Here is a 17,768-nt window from a genome sequence, read left to right on the forward strand (position 1 = left end):
CCATAATATTTTATTCCTGTGTGTTCCGCCCTTCTTATTTATTCTGGTGTTCTTTACTTTGTTTTAATCTATATGTCCAATTGTAGAATATAGATACATACCAAGAAAGTGATTGAGGCCATTATTTGATTTTAACCCACTTGTCCCAAAAATAGCCTACCTTTTACATCACCTTTGTTAGCCCCCTTGAGCCTTTAAATCCCCCCTCTTTTTTTTATAATAACCACATTACTAGCCTTAAGCAGAAAAACAAAATAAAAATCCCAAGTTGAATCCTTGGTTAGCTTAAGATAGAAATTGTGTATTGTTTACGTGTGGGGAACCTTATGGGAACATGGATGATAAAAACAAAGGTAGAAAATTAAAAAGAATAAAGACATTTCAAAATGAAAGTTTTTGGGAAGCATGCTCATGTAAAATCAAAATAATCAAATTACCATGTGCATTGAAAAAAAAATATTAAGTAATTAAATAAGGGGATACAAAAGAAAAAAAAAATATATATATATATATATTACTATAATTACAAACATAATCAGTTAAATTAATACTCAATTTTTTTAAATGGGTAAAGTATACTTTTTTGTCCCTGAAGTTTACTAAAAGTTTCAAAATTATCCCTAAATTTCAATTTGTTTCAATTTTATCCCAAAAGTTTTCGATTTGCATCAATTTTACCCCTGAACGTTAACGGCGTTGAAATCACTAACAGACGTTAATGACATGGCAATCAAGGAGTTCCATGTGGCAACTATGTGTGTGACTCATTTCTAAAACGTTTTTTTAAATAATTTTTAATTTTTGTTTAAAAATTTATATTACAAAAATGAAATAGGTAAAAATCCCATCATGAAACCCTAAAATTAACTTCTTCATTTACATCTGCATCTTCATCTTCTTCGTTCTCTATAAGAATAAGAAACCCTAACGAATGGCTTCCCAAGGTTCTGTATAATCATAAAAAAGTAGTCGGCGACGACGAACGCTGACATGCAACTGTGGTGAACCCCCTGTACTGAGATGGTCGAAGACACCAGAAAATTCCGGCCGGAGATTTTGGGGCTGTGTATACTTTGATGTAAGTTTGAGTGCTTTCTTATTTTGATGTCTTCCTGAGTTTCTTCAATTTCTTTTTTTTGTGTTTATGTTGCAGATTGGAAAGGAGTGCACATTTTTTTCCTGGGCAGATGGAGTTGCAGAGATAGAAGAGGCTGAGGTTGCAAGGTTGAAGATGAAGATTTCCACCTTGAAAGCTAAATTAGTTTATGCCAAATGCAAACTGTTAGTGGCTGTTATTTTTGGTGTGTTGGGTTGGTTTATGGTGATTCTAATGGTTTATTTGTGGGTGAAGAATGGAACCCATTTGAGGTTAGGGTACTAATGCGTTTGGGACAGATGAAAATAGTAGAAGTAAGAATAGGATGGTTGTTTGTAATCAGTTACAAAACTGTACTCAACTCGAAAACTTGTTAATGTTGTTGTCCTTGAAGTTTAATTTATGTTTCAAAAGTATCCCTAAAAGGATTAAAATAGTTTAGCACTAAAATTGGCATTAAGAACCTATTGTGACAAAGACAAACTCTAATTAAAATTTGCATGAATGAATCCATCACATTAGTCATTATCAAAATAACATAAGTTTTTAATCAACATAATCTCTAATTAACATAAATCATAACCAAAGTAAAAACTTAATTACATAAGTCATAAGCAAAATAATTCAGCAACAAAGAAAGAGTTGGAGTCATAGGTCATAAGTCATAATACAAAATGCCAACATTGTTCAAGCTTTCAAAAGAAACACCAATTACAAGATGTGACACAACTAAGACCCTGTGAGAGCATTATGAGTTTGACTCCCTTGTGATGAGGGTTGTCCCTGTGCAGTTGAAGTGGAGTTGCTCCTAAGGATTCTAGTTGGTCTTGGTGGCTGGAATTTTTTGTGTGCATTTGGTTGGGTATTAGGCCTTGCTGCAACATTGGCCAACCTGGTCCTCTTATGCGCTGAGCCAGTAGATCCAGCTTTCTTAGCAATGCTGTGCTGGGCTGGTGATGATGTAGCAGTTCTAGCATTATTGTTTTGGGCTGACGATGTGGCAGCAGTTGTTTCCTATGATGGACATGAGCAAAAAACAGCCAGTTACAGTTAAAAAAAGGTAAACAGCATAAGAAATAGTCTTATGTATGGAACCATATCCAATAGACAAGTACTCACGGTTAGCCTTTTAAGAGGGCAGCCTCGCTTGTTGTGACCCAATTTTAGACAATGAGAGCATTTTTGTTGTAACCCCAGCCTAAAAGTGCTTGGGCCCTGTGGTTCTTCACCCTCCCCTCTTGCTCTTTTCTTCTTAGGCCTCCCAATTGGCACTCTGTGTGGTGGAGGAACCACATCTGGATGAGTAGTTCTCTCCCACATTGTATGTCCATTACAAGGGTTAATCATGGGGGCATAACAAGCCACATAAGCAGCTTTAGTGTAACAGCTTGCAACATACTTTCGAATATCATCTTTAGCACAATTAATTGCACTAACTGCATGTGGACAATGTAAACCTGTCATTTGAAACTTTCTACAAGTACATTCTTTCTTCAGAAGATCTACTACAAATTTGTCACTGCCTCTTATGACTTCAAATTTTGAAATTCCGGCAGCAACCGGGAACCACCACCTAGAAGCATCTATTTCCTTTTGTAACTTAAGCTTACTCCTAGGAAGAATATCATCCTTATACTTCTCAATAAGTACCCTATTTTCAGCCCATTTCTTCATCAAATAAACTCTAATATCCTCTAGCATTGTCAATATAGGTTTTTTCCTTGATTCAACAATTGCAGAGTTGAAGCTTTCACACATATTATTGACAAGTGCGTCACATTTAAGATAGAATTCAAACCTTGATTTAGTCCAATACTTTGGACGAATTCCTATCAAGTGTCGATAGGCACCCTCACTAATCGCTCGGATTTCCATCAACTCCTTTTCCCATGCTGCTAGATATGTACATTTTGCAGCTCTCCACATCATTTTTTTTTAAGATTCAGCCCTGAAAATTTTTTTTTGAAATTGGCATAGAGGTGTCTCACACAGAATCTGTGATCAACACCTGAAAGTAGTTCATCAAAAGTTGGCATCAAGCTCTGTTCGTGCAAAATGCACATTTTTAATATAATGCTCAAATAATGTTTAATACACCAGCAAAGACCATCATACAATTTTAATATAATGATTATAGTTATCAAAACTAATTAAAATTTCCTATGAATACAGTTTGATACAGTAGCAAATACCCTCATATAATATAATGATGACATAAAAGATCAATAAAAGAACATTGACATATACTGCAGAAGCCAAATGATGAACTAATTCACAGCAAAATCTTAATATACTAAAATACAGTGCAAAATCTTAATTACACTAAAATACAGGTTAGTAGATTACCTTTTGTTGGTCAGACATGAATGTGCTACGAAGTAATTTATCCGCTTCTATATCATCAATTAGGTTTGAGAGGAACCACGTCTATGAATCTTTTGTCTCAGCCTCCACGACTGCATATGCGATCGGTAGCATCTGGTCATTCAAATCCCACCCCATAGCAACCAATAGCCATCCTCCATATGGTGTCTTCAAGAAGCAACCATCAAGTCATATCATAGGCCTACACTTCATGAAACTCTCCTTGCAAGCCTTTAAACAAATGTAAATCCTATGAAATTGTGGACTTAAGTCGAGTGATGTATCGGGGTGCTCAGTTTGGGCTGCTGGAGGTAATTGGACTTTCAACTTCACAGATGAACCAGGATTCGTGCGCAGCAACTCATGGCAATAGTCGTAAAATCTTCTATACTGCTCCCTAAACGTTCCATTAATATCAACCAGTGCAATCTGCTTGGCCCGAAATGCCTTTGCTCTTGAAATCTGCACATTCCACTTCCTAAGGGTCCTACTTTGTATGGTGCCCAGCTTCAACTTCAGATTCTCTTCTACTTTCCTCCTGAAGACCTTTGCCAGCCACTTCGACTTCATCACTTTTATGTCAAATACAGTGTTACAAGAATGATGATCATTAACAGTTCTTAGCTGCCAACTATCTTCATTGGCCATCTTCACCGCATATGCAAACCATTCACACCCATCTCCACACTTAGCCCTCACCCGGACATTGTCCACCACTGAAAATTTTATGTTTCTCCCAGTATGAACAGCATATGATGTCACAGCTTCCTTGAACTCCTCTCTTGTTGCATAGAGAGTTCCAGACTCCCACTTATACATGCTCATATCCTTCAACTCCTTGTGAACGGGAAATTTCTTCTTGCTGGCTTCGTCATCCTCACTCGATACCTCCTCCAACTCATCACTGTTCAAACCTTCATCATCGCTTAAACGAGAGCTCTTTCTCTTTCCAACAGCCACCTTTTGAGTTTTCTTTAACTTCTCTACAGCACTCTTACTTTTCTTAGACTTTCTTATATCTTGGTGCATCTCCCCAATAGTTATATCAACATCAAACAGCCCATCATCACCACAATAATCATCTTCACTATCACTAAAATGAAGATCAGAATCAGCCTCATAATCTGGGTCATCAGAGTCATCCTCTTCTTCACTATTGTCCCCATCACCAACATTCTGTAGCACTTCTTCAGCATTTAAATGGACATCAACTAATCCCTGCATTTGGGCCTCCATATCCACCCCTTCACATTGGGTTTCTACTTCAATATTTTGGGCCTGTCTAATATCACTTGGCCCACTATTAGCATCCACACACTCTTCCTCAACAACCTTGCTGCCACTTCCAACATCTAAATAACCAATGTCGTAACAAAAATCATCAGGGATTGAAGCCTTATGCACCACATACAAATCAACCACCTTTTTTTCAACTCCTATATTTGCCATATCCATTGCTTCTTCATCACCTTTCAACAACTTCAAGCCTTCTAATCCTAATTCAGTATCTTTATACCACAGTACCCCAATGTTCTCAGCAATGTACCCAAGTTTTCCAACCACATCATAAGCCTCTATAACACTCCATCTATCTCTGTCACACCAGTCAACCGTTGTCACCTCACCATCAACATACTCAGTTTTACCCTTATCACTACAAAACCTACCCCTGTGATGAACTCTAACACTGAAATCATCCATCCTGCCGTTATAAAAACATTTTCAGACCAAAGAACAGAGTACCTAATCATTCAAAAATATAGACCACGTAAAAGTTATCTTTTTCACAAAAACTGAACAGAAATCCCTCAATCCCTGAATGCAATAGAACCCTAACAGCAACCAAGACTGATAAAGAAAAACCCTAAATCCTAACTGTTCAAACATGCAGTAGCAAAATTGATCAGAATGGTGGCCTACCTCATCGGAAACCTTGATCAGAATGGCGCTACCCCAGACTGAATTGTTGATGACTGAATGCTATCCCAGACTCCTCCCTCAGTCTCGACGGCGTCGCAGCATGCGCCGTCTTGCACGTCGTCGCGGCGGACTGAAGAAAACGGTGCGTCGCCTGACCACCCAACAAGCTTTCTCGAGTGATTCTATTTCCCTGGCTGTGTTCCTTCGTGCCAAAGGGAAGATAAAAGGCTTATGTTTGAAAAAGGAAGCCAATTCGTTTACTGGGGTTACTCAGCCATGGGTATTTTGGGGGTTTCACCTTTCTTGCCACATCACACACTATACTTTGCCATATCACTAACGTCTGTTACTAATTTAAACGGCGTCAACTTAAAGGATAAAATTGATGCAATTCGAAAACTTTTGGGATAAAATTGAAACAAATTGAAACTTAGGGGTAATTTTGAAACTTTTAGTAAACTTCAGGGACAAAAAGTATACTTTACCCTTTTTAAATTAAAAGATTTCATAAATGTTGATTGTCATATGAACCTAAAAATCGAATAAAGTATTTAAATGGAAAAAAAATTATCTTCAGTAGCGGTTATTAGTGAATGCTACAAAATCTAACTTTTTAAACTAAATTGAATAGTGGCGGTTAACTAACCGACGAGAAAAGTTTTCCAAATCAGCCTTGGAAATCAGCAGCGGTTCGTAACCACCGCAAAACATTTTCGCCGCCAAAATCATGTTTGACAGTGGTTATTCTGACGGTCAACAAAAATCGCTGCTAAAAATTTGCTGGCGCCTTTAATTTTAGCGATCATCCAACTGTTGCTGTATGTTTAGCGGCGGTCAAAAAACCACTGTAATCCAAATTTTTAATCGCCGCTATCTACCGCTTCTGTTGTAGTGCTATGTAATTGCTACCCTAAATGGATATGCTTAGAATATGCATGGCATTAAAAAGTGTTGATAAGAAAGTAGAAATTTATAAACATTATTTTTAAAATAACAGGGTTAAGTAATTATTTTTGAGTTTTTAAGAAATCAATAAAAACATAATATGTTGAATGGAGTAATTTGCTTATGTTTTACGTTTATGGATACCCTAACAATCAACATATACAATATATACTATTGCATTTTGGCATTGTTATATTGAATCAAATTTTTTGTTTGAGAGTTGAGAGAGAGTAGAGTTGAAACGACAATGTATTTGGGCGAGAAAGATGTCGTTGTCGTTGCGTAGGGTAACAAACATAAAACGCCAATAACACCTTTCTCTTTCTCTCACCATTCTCCGATTCACACTTCCATTACCTCTCTACCTGTGACTGTGAGTCTCTCTCTCTTCTCTCTCTCTCTCTCTCTCCCTATCGCTAAATGCATTTCTCCATTTTTCTTCTTCTCTTTTTCCGTAATTTATAAACCCTTCTCACCTTTCTAGGTCTAATTTTTCTGTTTAATATTTTCCCCCTTTTTTTCCATTTTAATTTTTACTTGCTACTTTGGTCTCGTTATTGTTACTTGTTTTGCTACTTACAATGTCACATTCGTTCTGAATCCAAACGAATCAACTTCAAAATTTCACTCTTTCATGGTTTCTTTTACCTTGCACTTGAATTCAGTTCCCACTTCCCACATTGCAAAATTGAACAATTGGGAACAACAATTTTTGGAGTAAAAAAAAAGGAAGAATTTAATGTGGTAGTGGTTGTTATACTGGTGTTAATTTAAGTGTGCCATTTCACTGTTTCAGCTGGAAGAGGGTTTAATACACTACTACTTTGATGCTATCATGTTGAGATAGCATATTAGATTTCCGTGTTTGTGTGATTAAAGAAGAGCAAAAAAGGTTGGAACTTTTAGGATCCAAATTCCATTGAGTTTTACTTTCATAGTTTTGTTATGTGAAGACAGTGATGAAAGATTATTACTTTATTGCAGAGCTAAAGCATAGATAGATAGCTTCCTCAAATCTTCATCAGCATTTGTTTTAAGTTGCTTTGGAGTCTTAGGTACACTTTGATTAGAGAGTTAAAGTTATCTGTTTATGGAGGAAGTGGAGATTAATGTATGAATGAAATATGAAAGAGAATCTATAAAATCTGAATTGTAGAAAAGTATAGCATGTAGTCAATGCTTTGAAGTGTTCTCTGATTTGTGTGTAGAAGTTGTTTAGAACTTTGCATTTCTGTTCTTGTCATGACAGGGCTACATCATATCGTATGGATGTGATTGACAAAGTTTTTGGTTGTTGAACACTAATAGTTTACACTTTTACTTTTCGTTATTTCCATTAGTTAGCTGCTCTCACTTGTTTAATATGCAATTTACATATCAAAGCATATCTCCCCTCTTGCAGCTTCTATTGAAAAGGGGAAGTTACTTTCTCACTTAGGGTAGTTATAGCAGCATTGATGAAATGTCATATAAGGTTGTCTTCCTTGCCTTTAGATTGACTTTAGTTAGACTGTTACTAATTCCTTCTTATTTCCTATTCAAATTTTCTTGCTCCTCTTTATCTGGTTTCATCCTTGCCGTATTGTGTTTTTTTTATATACTTTGCTTTCATTTGGTCTGGTGCTCCTTTGCTCCAATTCTTACAAAGATTTAGTTGTTGTTAGTTGCAGCTTTTGCACTCACTGGTTCTTGGATTATGAATCCACTGTTGTTCTGGTGTTGGTTATGGCTCTAATACTGAATAGCATGCAATTCCCAGATTGTTTGTCAGTTTTATTATTCTTTCCAATAGATGGGTCAAAAGCATTTCACACAATGCAGCAATTGTTTTGCACTGTAAGAAACATGTTTTAAATTCAGGGGAACCTCTGCGATTGCAATACTATCATGTTCTTCCATTGGTGTCCCATGTAAAATCACGTATCTAAGATGCCTTATTGTTGGTCATGAAACAATCTGATGCTTGGGTTTTATATCAAATGCACCCAATCATCCTTTGAAGTTACTCGTGTCAAATCACTGGTGGTGCCCTTGTTTCTGCTTCCGTCGGGATTATAGTATGATAAATAATAGGGTTGGTCTTGTTCAATATTGGTCATATCACTTTTAATGAATTGTATTTGAGTGATGTTTGGAGTTATTTCATTCTGTTTCAAGACAAGGAATTTGTTCTAGTTGTACAGGTTTGCCAATAGGTTCCACTTGTTTGTACTATCAAAAGATCCTCTCATTGGATATGTTGAGCTTCTTTCTTTCTTGCGTATGTATGTGCGCAGGTGTTGCTGTTGGCATTCTCATTTATTTACAAAATGTGTTTTTCAGTTGGGAATTGTTGATCAACTAAATCTGGAAACTGCACTGCTTGATATCAACTTCTGCACATGTGGCTCAATCCTCTGCATGCATGATGGATGATGGCCACAAACACGGAAACAGTAGGCATACAATAGACTACTACAGAGGAGCAAATTCCCCGGTAAACAATGCATATATGTAGAATGCGTCGTTGTTTCTATCTTTCTTCGCTTGATTTAATTGATTATATTTTTTATTTGAAATGGGCAGTGGAGTATGGCTTCGCAGCATCAAGTAACGGAACCAAATGCACTAGTTATGAATAAGAAAATTAGGTCCATTATGGCCGAAAGGCGTGCAATTCTAGAATTGGAAGCTGCTATATCTGAAAAGAATGAAGCCTTGGCTGCTAGAGATGAGGCCCTGCGTCAGAGGGATGAAGCAATTGCTCAGAGGGATAATGCCATAAGGGAACGCGATAATGCCCTTGCTGCACTTCAAAATCGGGAAGATGCTATCAACTTCTCATTGGGCAATGGAGTTCAACGCGGTTCAAAACGAATGCACCATCCTGCTAACTATCTAGATAACATGACAGATGCCACATACAACACAAAGGATGTGCCGATCACTGATGCCTTCCCGGTGACAATCATACCTTCTGATGCTATCAAATCACATCAGGCTAAGAAAACTAAGGAGAACAAGACAATCTCTCCTAAGGCAGCAAAGACTCCTAGTAAAGGAAAGAAAATGGGTGAGGATTTAAATCAAAGGGCATCTTCTGAAGGGACGAAGTTCAAATCAGAATGGGATAGGCAAGATGTTGGCTTGAATTTGGTTACCTTCGATGAAACTTACATGCCCGTCCCGGTTTGCACATGCACGGGAGTACCACGGCAGTGCTACAAATGGGGTAATGGTGGGTGGCAGTCATCTTGTTGTACCACCACTTTGTCAGTATATCCGCTACCGCAGCTTCCTAACAAGCGCCATGCACGTATCGGAGGGAGAAAGATGAGCGGCAGTGTCTTCACACGATTACTAAGTAGGTTTGCAGCACAAGGACATGATTTATCTGTACCATTGGATCTTAAGGACTACTGGGCCAGACATGGAACAAATCGCTACATTACTATCAAGTAGCTAGCGAACATTCATTAGGAATGTGTCCCAATTTGGCCTCTCATTAAAAATATCCCTTGATAAGAAGCATTATATGCTTGAATTTTGTGAAAGAAGGGATATTTTGTCTCCTAAAATTTTGTTCCATAGCCTTCTATCCTTTCAGATGGGATAGCTGTAAAGTACTGTCTATGTAGATGTGGATTTTTAGGTGATCAAGACCAAGGGGTTACTTTTCTAACCTGTTTATGAGACCCCTTTTCTATGAAATGCTGCTGGGAAAGTCTACCTTAAGACACTTTTGGCCTTTTAAATATTTATTGGCACTTTTATGTCATTGCTTATATTTTGCAATTATCATAATCTCTTTAGATTGGAAAAGGTTTTACAATAATTTTAATGTATTATTTCTTACTACTAACAGGACCACCGTTCAACGGAAAACTAACAAATTTGTAGAGCAATAAACATTAACACTTTTCTAGTCATACATTCTCATAATGGAATGAACTTAGAATCATGGAATCGATTCAATTCTCAGTTAGTAAGATAATAGGAGTAAGATGTTGAACTAAGAAATAGATTTTAGAAACTAAAAAAGGATATCCAAGCAATTTTAATAATCAAAATTCATTGATATTGCTAAATAAAATTAAATAAATCCTTTGAAACTATATTCTTAATTCTCTTTCCAAAATTTCCCATGTATTCACTTTCTAAGCCACGTTGGTCCTGTAACTGATAAACCATCTATTATTGGAACTTCAAGAATCATTGACTACTATATTATTAGTTTCCTACTCTAATACTATTGTTTGTTTTATTATATGTAGCCTCAAATTCACGTCTTAGAGATAGAATAAAATATAACAATCATAAGTCAAATGAGTTAATTTTGCTTTGAGACCCCCAAAAAAAAAATATTGAATTAATCAGGTGTATCCCCATGCATTATTATTTATTAATCAAAATTGAATAATATTTATGACTAGAAATATTTATCAAAATTATTAGAATTACTAACATTAAAAAAAAAATTCTTTAATAGGTTTAAAATATGAAGATAACAAGTATAAATAATATCACATTATTCCTAAAATAAACAAAAAAAAGAATCTTATAACAACAATTGAATTGTCTCCGTGTGATCTTAAGATCACAAATTCACACCGTAAAATCAGCCATAGATGTAATTATTAGATTAAGTTGCCTACATTACACTTATTGAGTGCAGCTCTTTCCCAGACTTTGTATTAACGCGAAATGCGTCTGCATCCTACTAAATGCTTGTTTGAGCGCCATTATTATGATAAAAAATATATTTTTTTTAATAAAAAAAATCTTTTTTTATTTTTTTGCATGTTTGGCAAATTTCGAGTAATAAAAGTAAAAACACTAAAAGAATAAAAAAAATATTTTTTTTCATGTAATAAATAAACAAAAAAGTATTTTTATATTGTTATACCCAAACATAATTGATAGATAAAAAGATCTTTTTGCATGTGATACCCAAACATAAAATTACTTTTACTTTTCCATAAGATCTTTTAAAAAAAGATAACTCGAAAAAAGATCTTTTCTTGGAAGCTCACCCAAATAAGCCCTAATTTAGTCAAACGGATATTTATTTTGAAATTGAGAGAATGAAGTATGGGTAGTAACTAGAAATAATTTACATTTTCCCAAGTTAAATGAGGGCAATTGGCCCCAATAATCAAAGAAGAAATGAATTGAAAATGTACAATATTTACAAGTATATACACAATAAGCATAGAGAGATAAACTGCCACTTCAGCTACTGATGTCAAAGTACTTGGGATTAGAAGGGAAATGATACTCCACATGCAACTGCAACATTTTTTGAACCATCACAACATTTTCATGATTACTAAAGAATGATTTACACATGCCATGAAAACATGGATATACAAATTTTGCATGAAAAAGTTATGTTATCAATATATAAGAGTTAGAACTTAGAAATGGCAGGACATTTGGTGATCACAATTCAAATAAGTATGAATTTCAGTAATTCTATTTGACTTATATGAACTGCTATCACCAAATATTGATGCTGTGTCTAATTCACCATATAACAACAGTATTGCATTAATGTTATTAAGCTTTTTGAGTTAACTTGTAAATCAAGTAAACTCAAATCGAGTTTCCGAGTTGAGTTTTACACTTCCAAGTTTACTGAAAAACTCTGTAAACTCTCAATTTTGATAACCTCAATTAATCCCATGCATGAATGCAGTGAATAATCTTAATACCTTGCCCTCATCAGAATCCGAATGGCGCTGAGGAAACACTACTCGCATATCGTCGTACAAGTAGAAACGCCTTTCGGTGTATTCGCTATCAACAATGTTTCTCACTTCTGCAGAGAGCGAGTCAGATTTGCACTTATGAATTGACCTAGAACGTTTCTTCGGGAAGGGGCATAAGAAGCGGAGGTGGAGAACATAAAGCAAAATGCCGGTGTTAACTGAGTTCTCATTCGCCTTCGAAGAACAACGTAGAAATTTGTCTTCATTTCCAAGGCATGTGCTTGAACTGAACTTAACTCCATTGCAAGCATCTGTTTCGCTTTCGTTCCCAGTGATAGACATGGACGTTAAAGTAATCTTTTGCCGCAAGAACGTCTAGGTATGAATACAAGCAAAGAACATTAATACTGGAAATAATTCAGATCTTAAAACATACATATTTGAAGGGAAATCAATAACAAGATGCATATAGTTGATCATTTTCATCTCTGTTTTCATTATAGTTAGGTTCCATGTTCTTGAAAACTTATAGAACACTATATGAATTGGATTCCTTTCATTAATTTTTTAATGTAGCCTTCAATGTTTTAATCAAACATCAAATCAAGCAAGAGAGATGAATTATATGACATGCAATTGGATGGCTTCATAGGAACAGAAATTCGAATACGAAAAAATATTCATCCAATCTTTACCTTGGTACCAGCTGGCATGTCGCTCAAATCATAATTGCACAAGAATGTGTGAATAGGCGTCTTCTCCGGATTGCTGAGGAGCTGCAATTAGGTAGAACTATTTAGAATACAGCCAACACAGAACATAATGAGAAGCTACCAAACAAGAAAGCTGGCCGCAAAATCCATGTTAAAAACAAAGCCGCAAACTATTGAAGATGTGTAACATTTATCCAAAATTAGAGGCAACGCTAGCGCATCGGACATATCATGTTAGCTTGTTGTCTTGGTAACAGAACAAAAAACACTAGATGAATAATGGAATGTGCAAGGCATAGCTATTTTCTTTCTCATAAATTTATGATTAGGAAAATGATGATCTCATCTTAACAATTTTAAAGCTCTTTGTTAGAAACTTACGAGTTGAATACGTCCTTTTATAGGTATGCGTATACGGCTGCTCTTTTCGGATCGTGATTCATCCATGCTAAGGGTTCTCTGGAATTTAGTAACTCTAGATTTGCATGATAACAAATTTCCTGAAAGATTGATTGATGAATAATAAAGTAAGTACTTATCCCCATCCACACTAGTTACTGCAAATGGGAGTTTTTGTGATCGAGGTGAGAAATTTCCGCCAGTTACATTCAACACAGCAAGAAAGCCTTCAATTTTCTGCAATTAGAAGAGTAAAATAAGAGTAAGGCCACTCAAACATTTCCAAATTCATTGGGAAAATTAAGGTGGAAAGAGAGCCAATATGCAAATCGGGCCAACCTGAGTAACTTTCCCAGATAGTAGCCGACCGGATAATAGTGATTCCTCGAATGAACCGACCAGTGACCTTCTAACTGGCAACCTATTCACTGTTCCACTGAAATTGGTAGAAGGCCGAGTCCAACACTCTTGCATATCGATGACATTTTCAGGTATAAACAAGCCAGACTTTTCGACATCCTTAATAGACCCATTGTTATCATCTAACATAGTGTCAACATCTTTGAATTCTCCGAATTTTTCATTTTCAGAAGAATTTTTACCAAGAGGGGACAAAGGAAAAGGAGTCGAAAACTTCCTTGGTGGTATAAACAATGGTGCTGTTTGAGGCCTTGTTTTAGTTTTCTGTTCAGAGTCATGATGTGCTGCAGATGATCTAATATGCTTATTCGACCATGGCTCGTGATGTTCGCAGTGTGAATGCTCATAACTAGATAAAACTCGGTTTACACTAGAACCAATACAGGATGAATTCTTTAATTCCTGATAACAAGAGGCAGACCATATCATGGACTGCATATCGGTGTAGTTTCCGACATGAAACTTCTTATGCTCTTGGAACATAAGAGCACTACAACTATCGTGGTCACTATTCGAACTCCCTTGACAAATACCTCCAACAATGTCCAGGGATTCACCTTTGCAATGATCTGCAAGAAGCAAGCCATTCAAAGGGGACAATAATTGCTTTCTGACTTTCGACTCGGATGGTTCAGCCGCGCCATTGGTAACATTAAACACCGCAGATGAATATGCATTTCCACCAAAATCATTAACATGAGGAGTTAATGTCATTATTTGGAAACCTACAGTCCTAGAAGCCGGTGTCTGCATTATTTGACCAGCATTGACAATAGGGTTAATCTTCAACTTAGGAATGTTCGATTTCCCATCTTTACACATACTCGAAATATGAGATTCTTTCGACAACTCTACAACACTTTTTCTGTCCGGATTAGGCATATCAATCTGCAATCGGTTATTCATGTCTTCGCCAGCCAACATGTTCAACTCATAGTTGCTTATGCTGGCGATCCTAGGCGCAGTTTGCACGAATGTGCCTAGCGATGCTGCCACCTCCTCGGCAATGCAGCCTGAAGACACTTGCGGCAACCCCATATCTCTATACAATTCTTTTGAATTATCAAACAGGAATTTATTTCTCTGTGTCTTTCAACATCATCACCATCTTTCAAGTGCACTAATAAATCAGCATTCGTTAATTCAAGTTTCAAGTGTACTCCGAAAACCTCGTAGCGCAGCTCTAAGTAACTCAATTCCCCTCAAATGAAATGAAAGCATGTGTTATTGATTGGATTTCACAGCAACTTCATATACAGCATTATCACACTCTGCAGAAATAACAAATAATTTATCAATAAATGATAACTTCCTGCTCAAAATCGATATATTAGCACAACAATAATTCAATTATAAAAAAAAAGTTGCAAAATTCAATAGTTACTACTTAGTTATGAGCTTATCATGTTCATATTTCTCACTCAATTTCCACAAGTACTGAATTGCTCAAGTTGAATAACATATATTAATTGATCTCTAGTTAGAACCAGAATGAACAGGAATTCAGAACACCCTTTTCACAACCTAAATAAAAATAAAACATGAAAACATGGTGTTGTTATTGATTCTCTCTTAAAACCCCACAACAAAACCAATATCTAAACCCCCCCCCCCCTTTTTTTTTCCAATTCCAATGGTTTCTCAAATCTAATAATCCATACTCAAAAGGGTCCTGGTATACAATGAAAAAACACGCACCAGACCATGTGATGATTCAAAGAACATCGGACAAAAACAAATCCCAAATGATCATGAAATGTTGAATAAAAAAAAATCTCGTCTTGGTTGCAAATTCAGCATCAGAACCAATCAAAGTTTCAAACTTTGCAAACCCCACAAGACAGAGAACTAGTATCAGTGCTTAAAATTGTATCATCATCATCATAGAGGAATTCTCTTCTTTCTTCTTCTTCTTCTTCGTCTACTTTGTGGCCCCTTGGAAATGGAAATGGAAATGGAATTGAAAGTGTGAGGTAAAAACGGGGTTATGGTTATGGCTATGGTGGTGGTGAAATGGATGTGCATTGATGGATAAATCATGATTTCCAAAATTCAATAATTAGGGTCAAAAAAGAAAAGAAGGGGTTGGGGGGTGTTCCTAATTCCTATAAGGGAACAAGATTGTGGGGCATGGCTTAGCCAAAATTTTCTGGCTCTCTGTCTTTGGAAGTTGCAACCAAAAACCGAAAGCCACTACTTGCATTACGGATACCACAAAAATGTGAAATACACAAACCCTCTTTTCTATTTTTTTTTTCTTTTTCTTTTCAAGTTAACGTGTGATTTTTACGGTTTTAATTAATGTTAAAAGAATTTAATTTTTAGATAGTAATTCACGCGATCAATATAAAAAAAACAATGTTAGGAAACTATACCTTTGGATGAATGTAAAATCTCTACGAGTTAATATATATGGATGTTTCTTCTGCTAAGTATCAGAATGTTTCTTTTTCATACTAAATGGATGTTCTTTTATATATTTTTTGAATTTTTTTGTATTACAAATGCGAATGTCTCTATTTATTTAAGAATTTCATAATTTTTTTTAATTTTATAGATATTTAATTATTTTTGTTAAAATATAACTGGATATTTCTTTTGTTAAGTATTAAGATATTTTTTTTTATATTAAATGAATGTTCTTTTTATATTTCTGTAATTGTTCAAGGACTCCTTTTAACTAAGATCAAGTGTATAGTTTACCGTCTCCTTAATCATCAAAATGGCACCTAATATCCCAAAATGACTGTGTACAAGGTAGAATCTCTTCATACAATGCAATAAAATCCTCGACAGTGTTTGACTCCTGTGTTTCAACAACGCAGCAAATAATAAATACCAATTAGCACATGGCAAAGTTCAAGTAAAAGGCCACTTGAAATTTTTTTTCTATTTTTCTGGATTAGAAGGAAAAGATAGAGGAAGCAAAACTCTCTTCTCCCTTCATTTCAAATCTCTAAAGAGATTAATAATTACAGATGTTTTTTTTTTTAAAGCAAAGAGTGTGTCCAAACACAAAAGAAGCGCATTTTATGGGAGGGAACTAGATCATAACAATCAAAAAATTTTCAGGAGAACATAAAGAACCAAAAGAAATATGAATATAACCTTGAATCCGATCTGGTTCGCGAAAGGGAAGCTGTTCTTGTCGACGGTGGCGAATCCGACGAGTCAGATGTCAGTGATAGATGAGGAGTGGATCGCGGTGAGGAGGTGAAGAGGGCCTAATGGTGAGAGAAAGGGGCCTATGTGTGTGATTGTTGGAGGTGAGTAGGTTAATGTGAGAGAGAAGAGGAAGGTTTTTATAAGTTTTAATTAGGTTTACTTAATCAATTTTAAATTTTTTAAATTTTGAATTTAAAAAATTTAAAATTAATTAATTATTAATATAAATTAATGTGGTTTTGTTTAGTTTTTGACTGGTAACCTTTTGATTCCATATACTTTTCCATATAAAAAATAGTAAGTAGTTATTTTTGCTAATATAATTGAATGTACATGTAAAATAGTTTTATACCGACAGTATATTAAAATTAAATTTAATGTTAAAACTCATATACATCTATTTTCATATAAAATTAATAGTTGTGAATTATTAGATAATAATTTAGTTCAATATCAACATGTCAAATTATTTATCAATTTTTATAAAGACAACTTACATGTGAGTTTTCATCTTTAATTAAAGAATTACATGCCAAAAGTAACTATAAATCGCTTGTTATACGCGTGCTTTTTTAACGGTATTTTCTTCTTCTTCGTTCAACCAATATCGTTGTCATCATCTTCTTCTTTAATCTTCTCTTGTTCTTTTTCTATGTCACCGTCATTTTTCTTCTTCCTCTCTTATTTGATTTCTTTTCCTCATTTTCTCTCAATACCATCATTATCGTCGTCTTTTTTTTTTTTTATCTTCTTCTTTTATCTGCCAAAAATAACACAAATTTTGGTGCACAACACAAATTTTTAAAGAATTACATGCCAAAAATATTGATACTTAACCAACAAAATACCATAGCACTGAAAATTTTGATATGCAACATAAAAATTTTAAAGGATTATATATTAAAAATATTGACACCCAACTAACAAAATACATACAACACAAATTTTGATGCACATCATATAAATTTTTGAAGGACCACAATTGACTCATCCAACTAACAAAATATATTTACAGTAAAATTTATGTACTATATGCAAAAAATTCTATACTATAAA

General features: G+C 35.2%; 2 protein-coding genes across 9 annotated transcripts; one reads left to right on the top strand and one right to left on the bottom strand.

The window, feature by feature from the left end:
• On the top strand, window positions 6,543–10,102 carry LOC107612726 (protein BASIC PENTACYSTEINE4). 8 transcript variants are annotated; one of them, XM_021110184.1, is made up of 5 exons: window positions 6,554–6,698; window positions 7,122–7,217; window positions 7,310–7,380; window positions 8,648–8,801; window positions 8,891–10,089. In XM_021110184.1, exons 4-5 carry the CDS (start codon window positions 8,730–8,732, stop codon window positions 9,764–9,766), a joined length of 948 nt encoding a protein of 315 aa, XP_020965843.1. In that variant the 5' UTR covers window positions 6,554–6,698; window positions 7,122–7,217; window positions 7,310–7,380; window positions 8,648–8,729; the 3' UTR covers window positions 9,767–10,089. The 8 variants fall into 8 exon arrangements, with proteins under 8 accessions (XP_016169927.1, XP_020965843.1, XP_016169930.1 ...); XM_016314444.2 differs by having other exon boundaries at window positions 7,122–7,380; XM_016314446.2 differs by lacking the exon at window positions 7,310–7,380.
• On the bottom strand, window positions 11,262–15,751 carry LOC107612724. The gene is made up of 6 exons (XM_016314439.2): window positions 15,246–15,751; window positions 13,467–14,818; window positions 13,110–13,364; window positions 12,711–12,791; window positions 12,019–12,390; window positions 11,262–11,593 (listed from the first exon to the last, which is right to left on the bottom strand). The coding sequence occupies exons 2-6, from the start codon at window positions 14,583–14,585 to the stop codon at window positions 11,537–11,539; spliced, it is 1,884 nt and encodes a 627-aa protein (XP_016169925.1). The 5' UTR covers window positions 14,586–14,818; window positions 15,246–15,751; the 3' UTR covers window positions 11,262–11,536.

The sequence above is a fragment of the Arachis ipaensis genome, chromosome B08 (genome assembly GCF_000816755.2).
Source record: "Arachis ipaensis cultivar K30076 chromosome B08, Araip1.1, whole genome shotgun sequence".
Classification (NCBI taxonomy): Eukaryota; Viridiplantae; Streptophyta; class Magnoliopsida; order Fabales; family Fabaceae; genus Arachis; species Arachis ipaensis.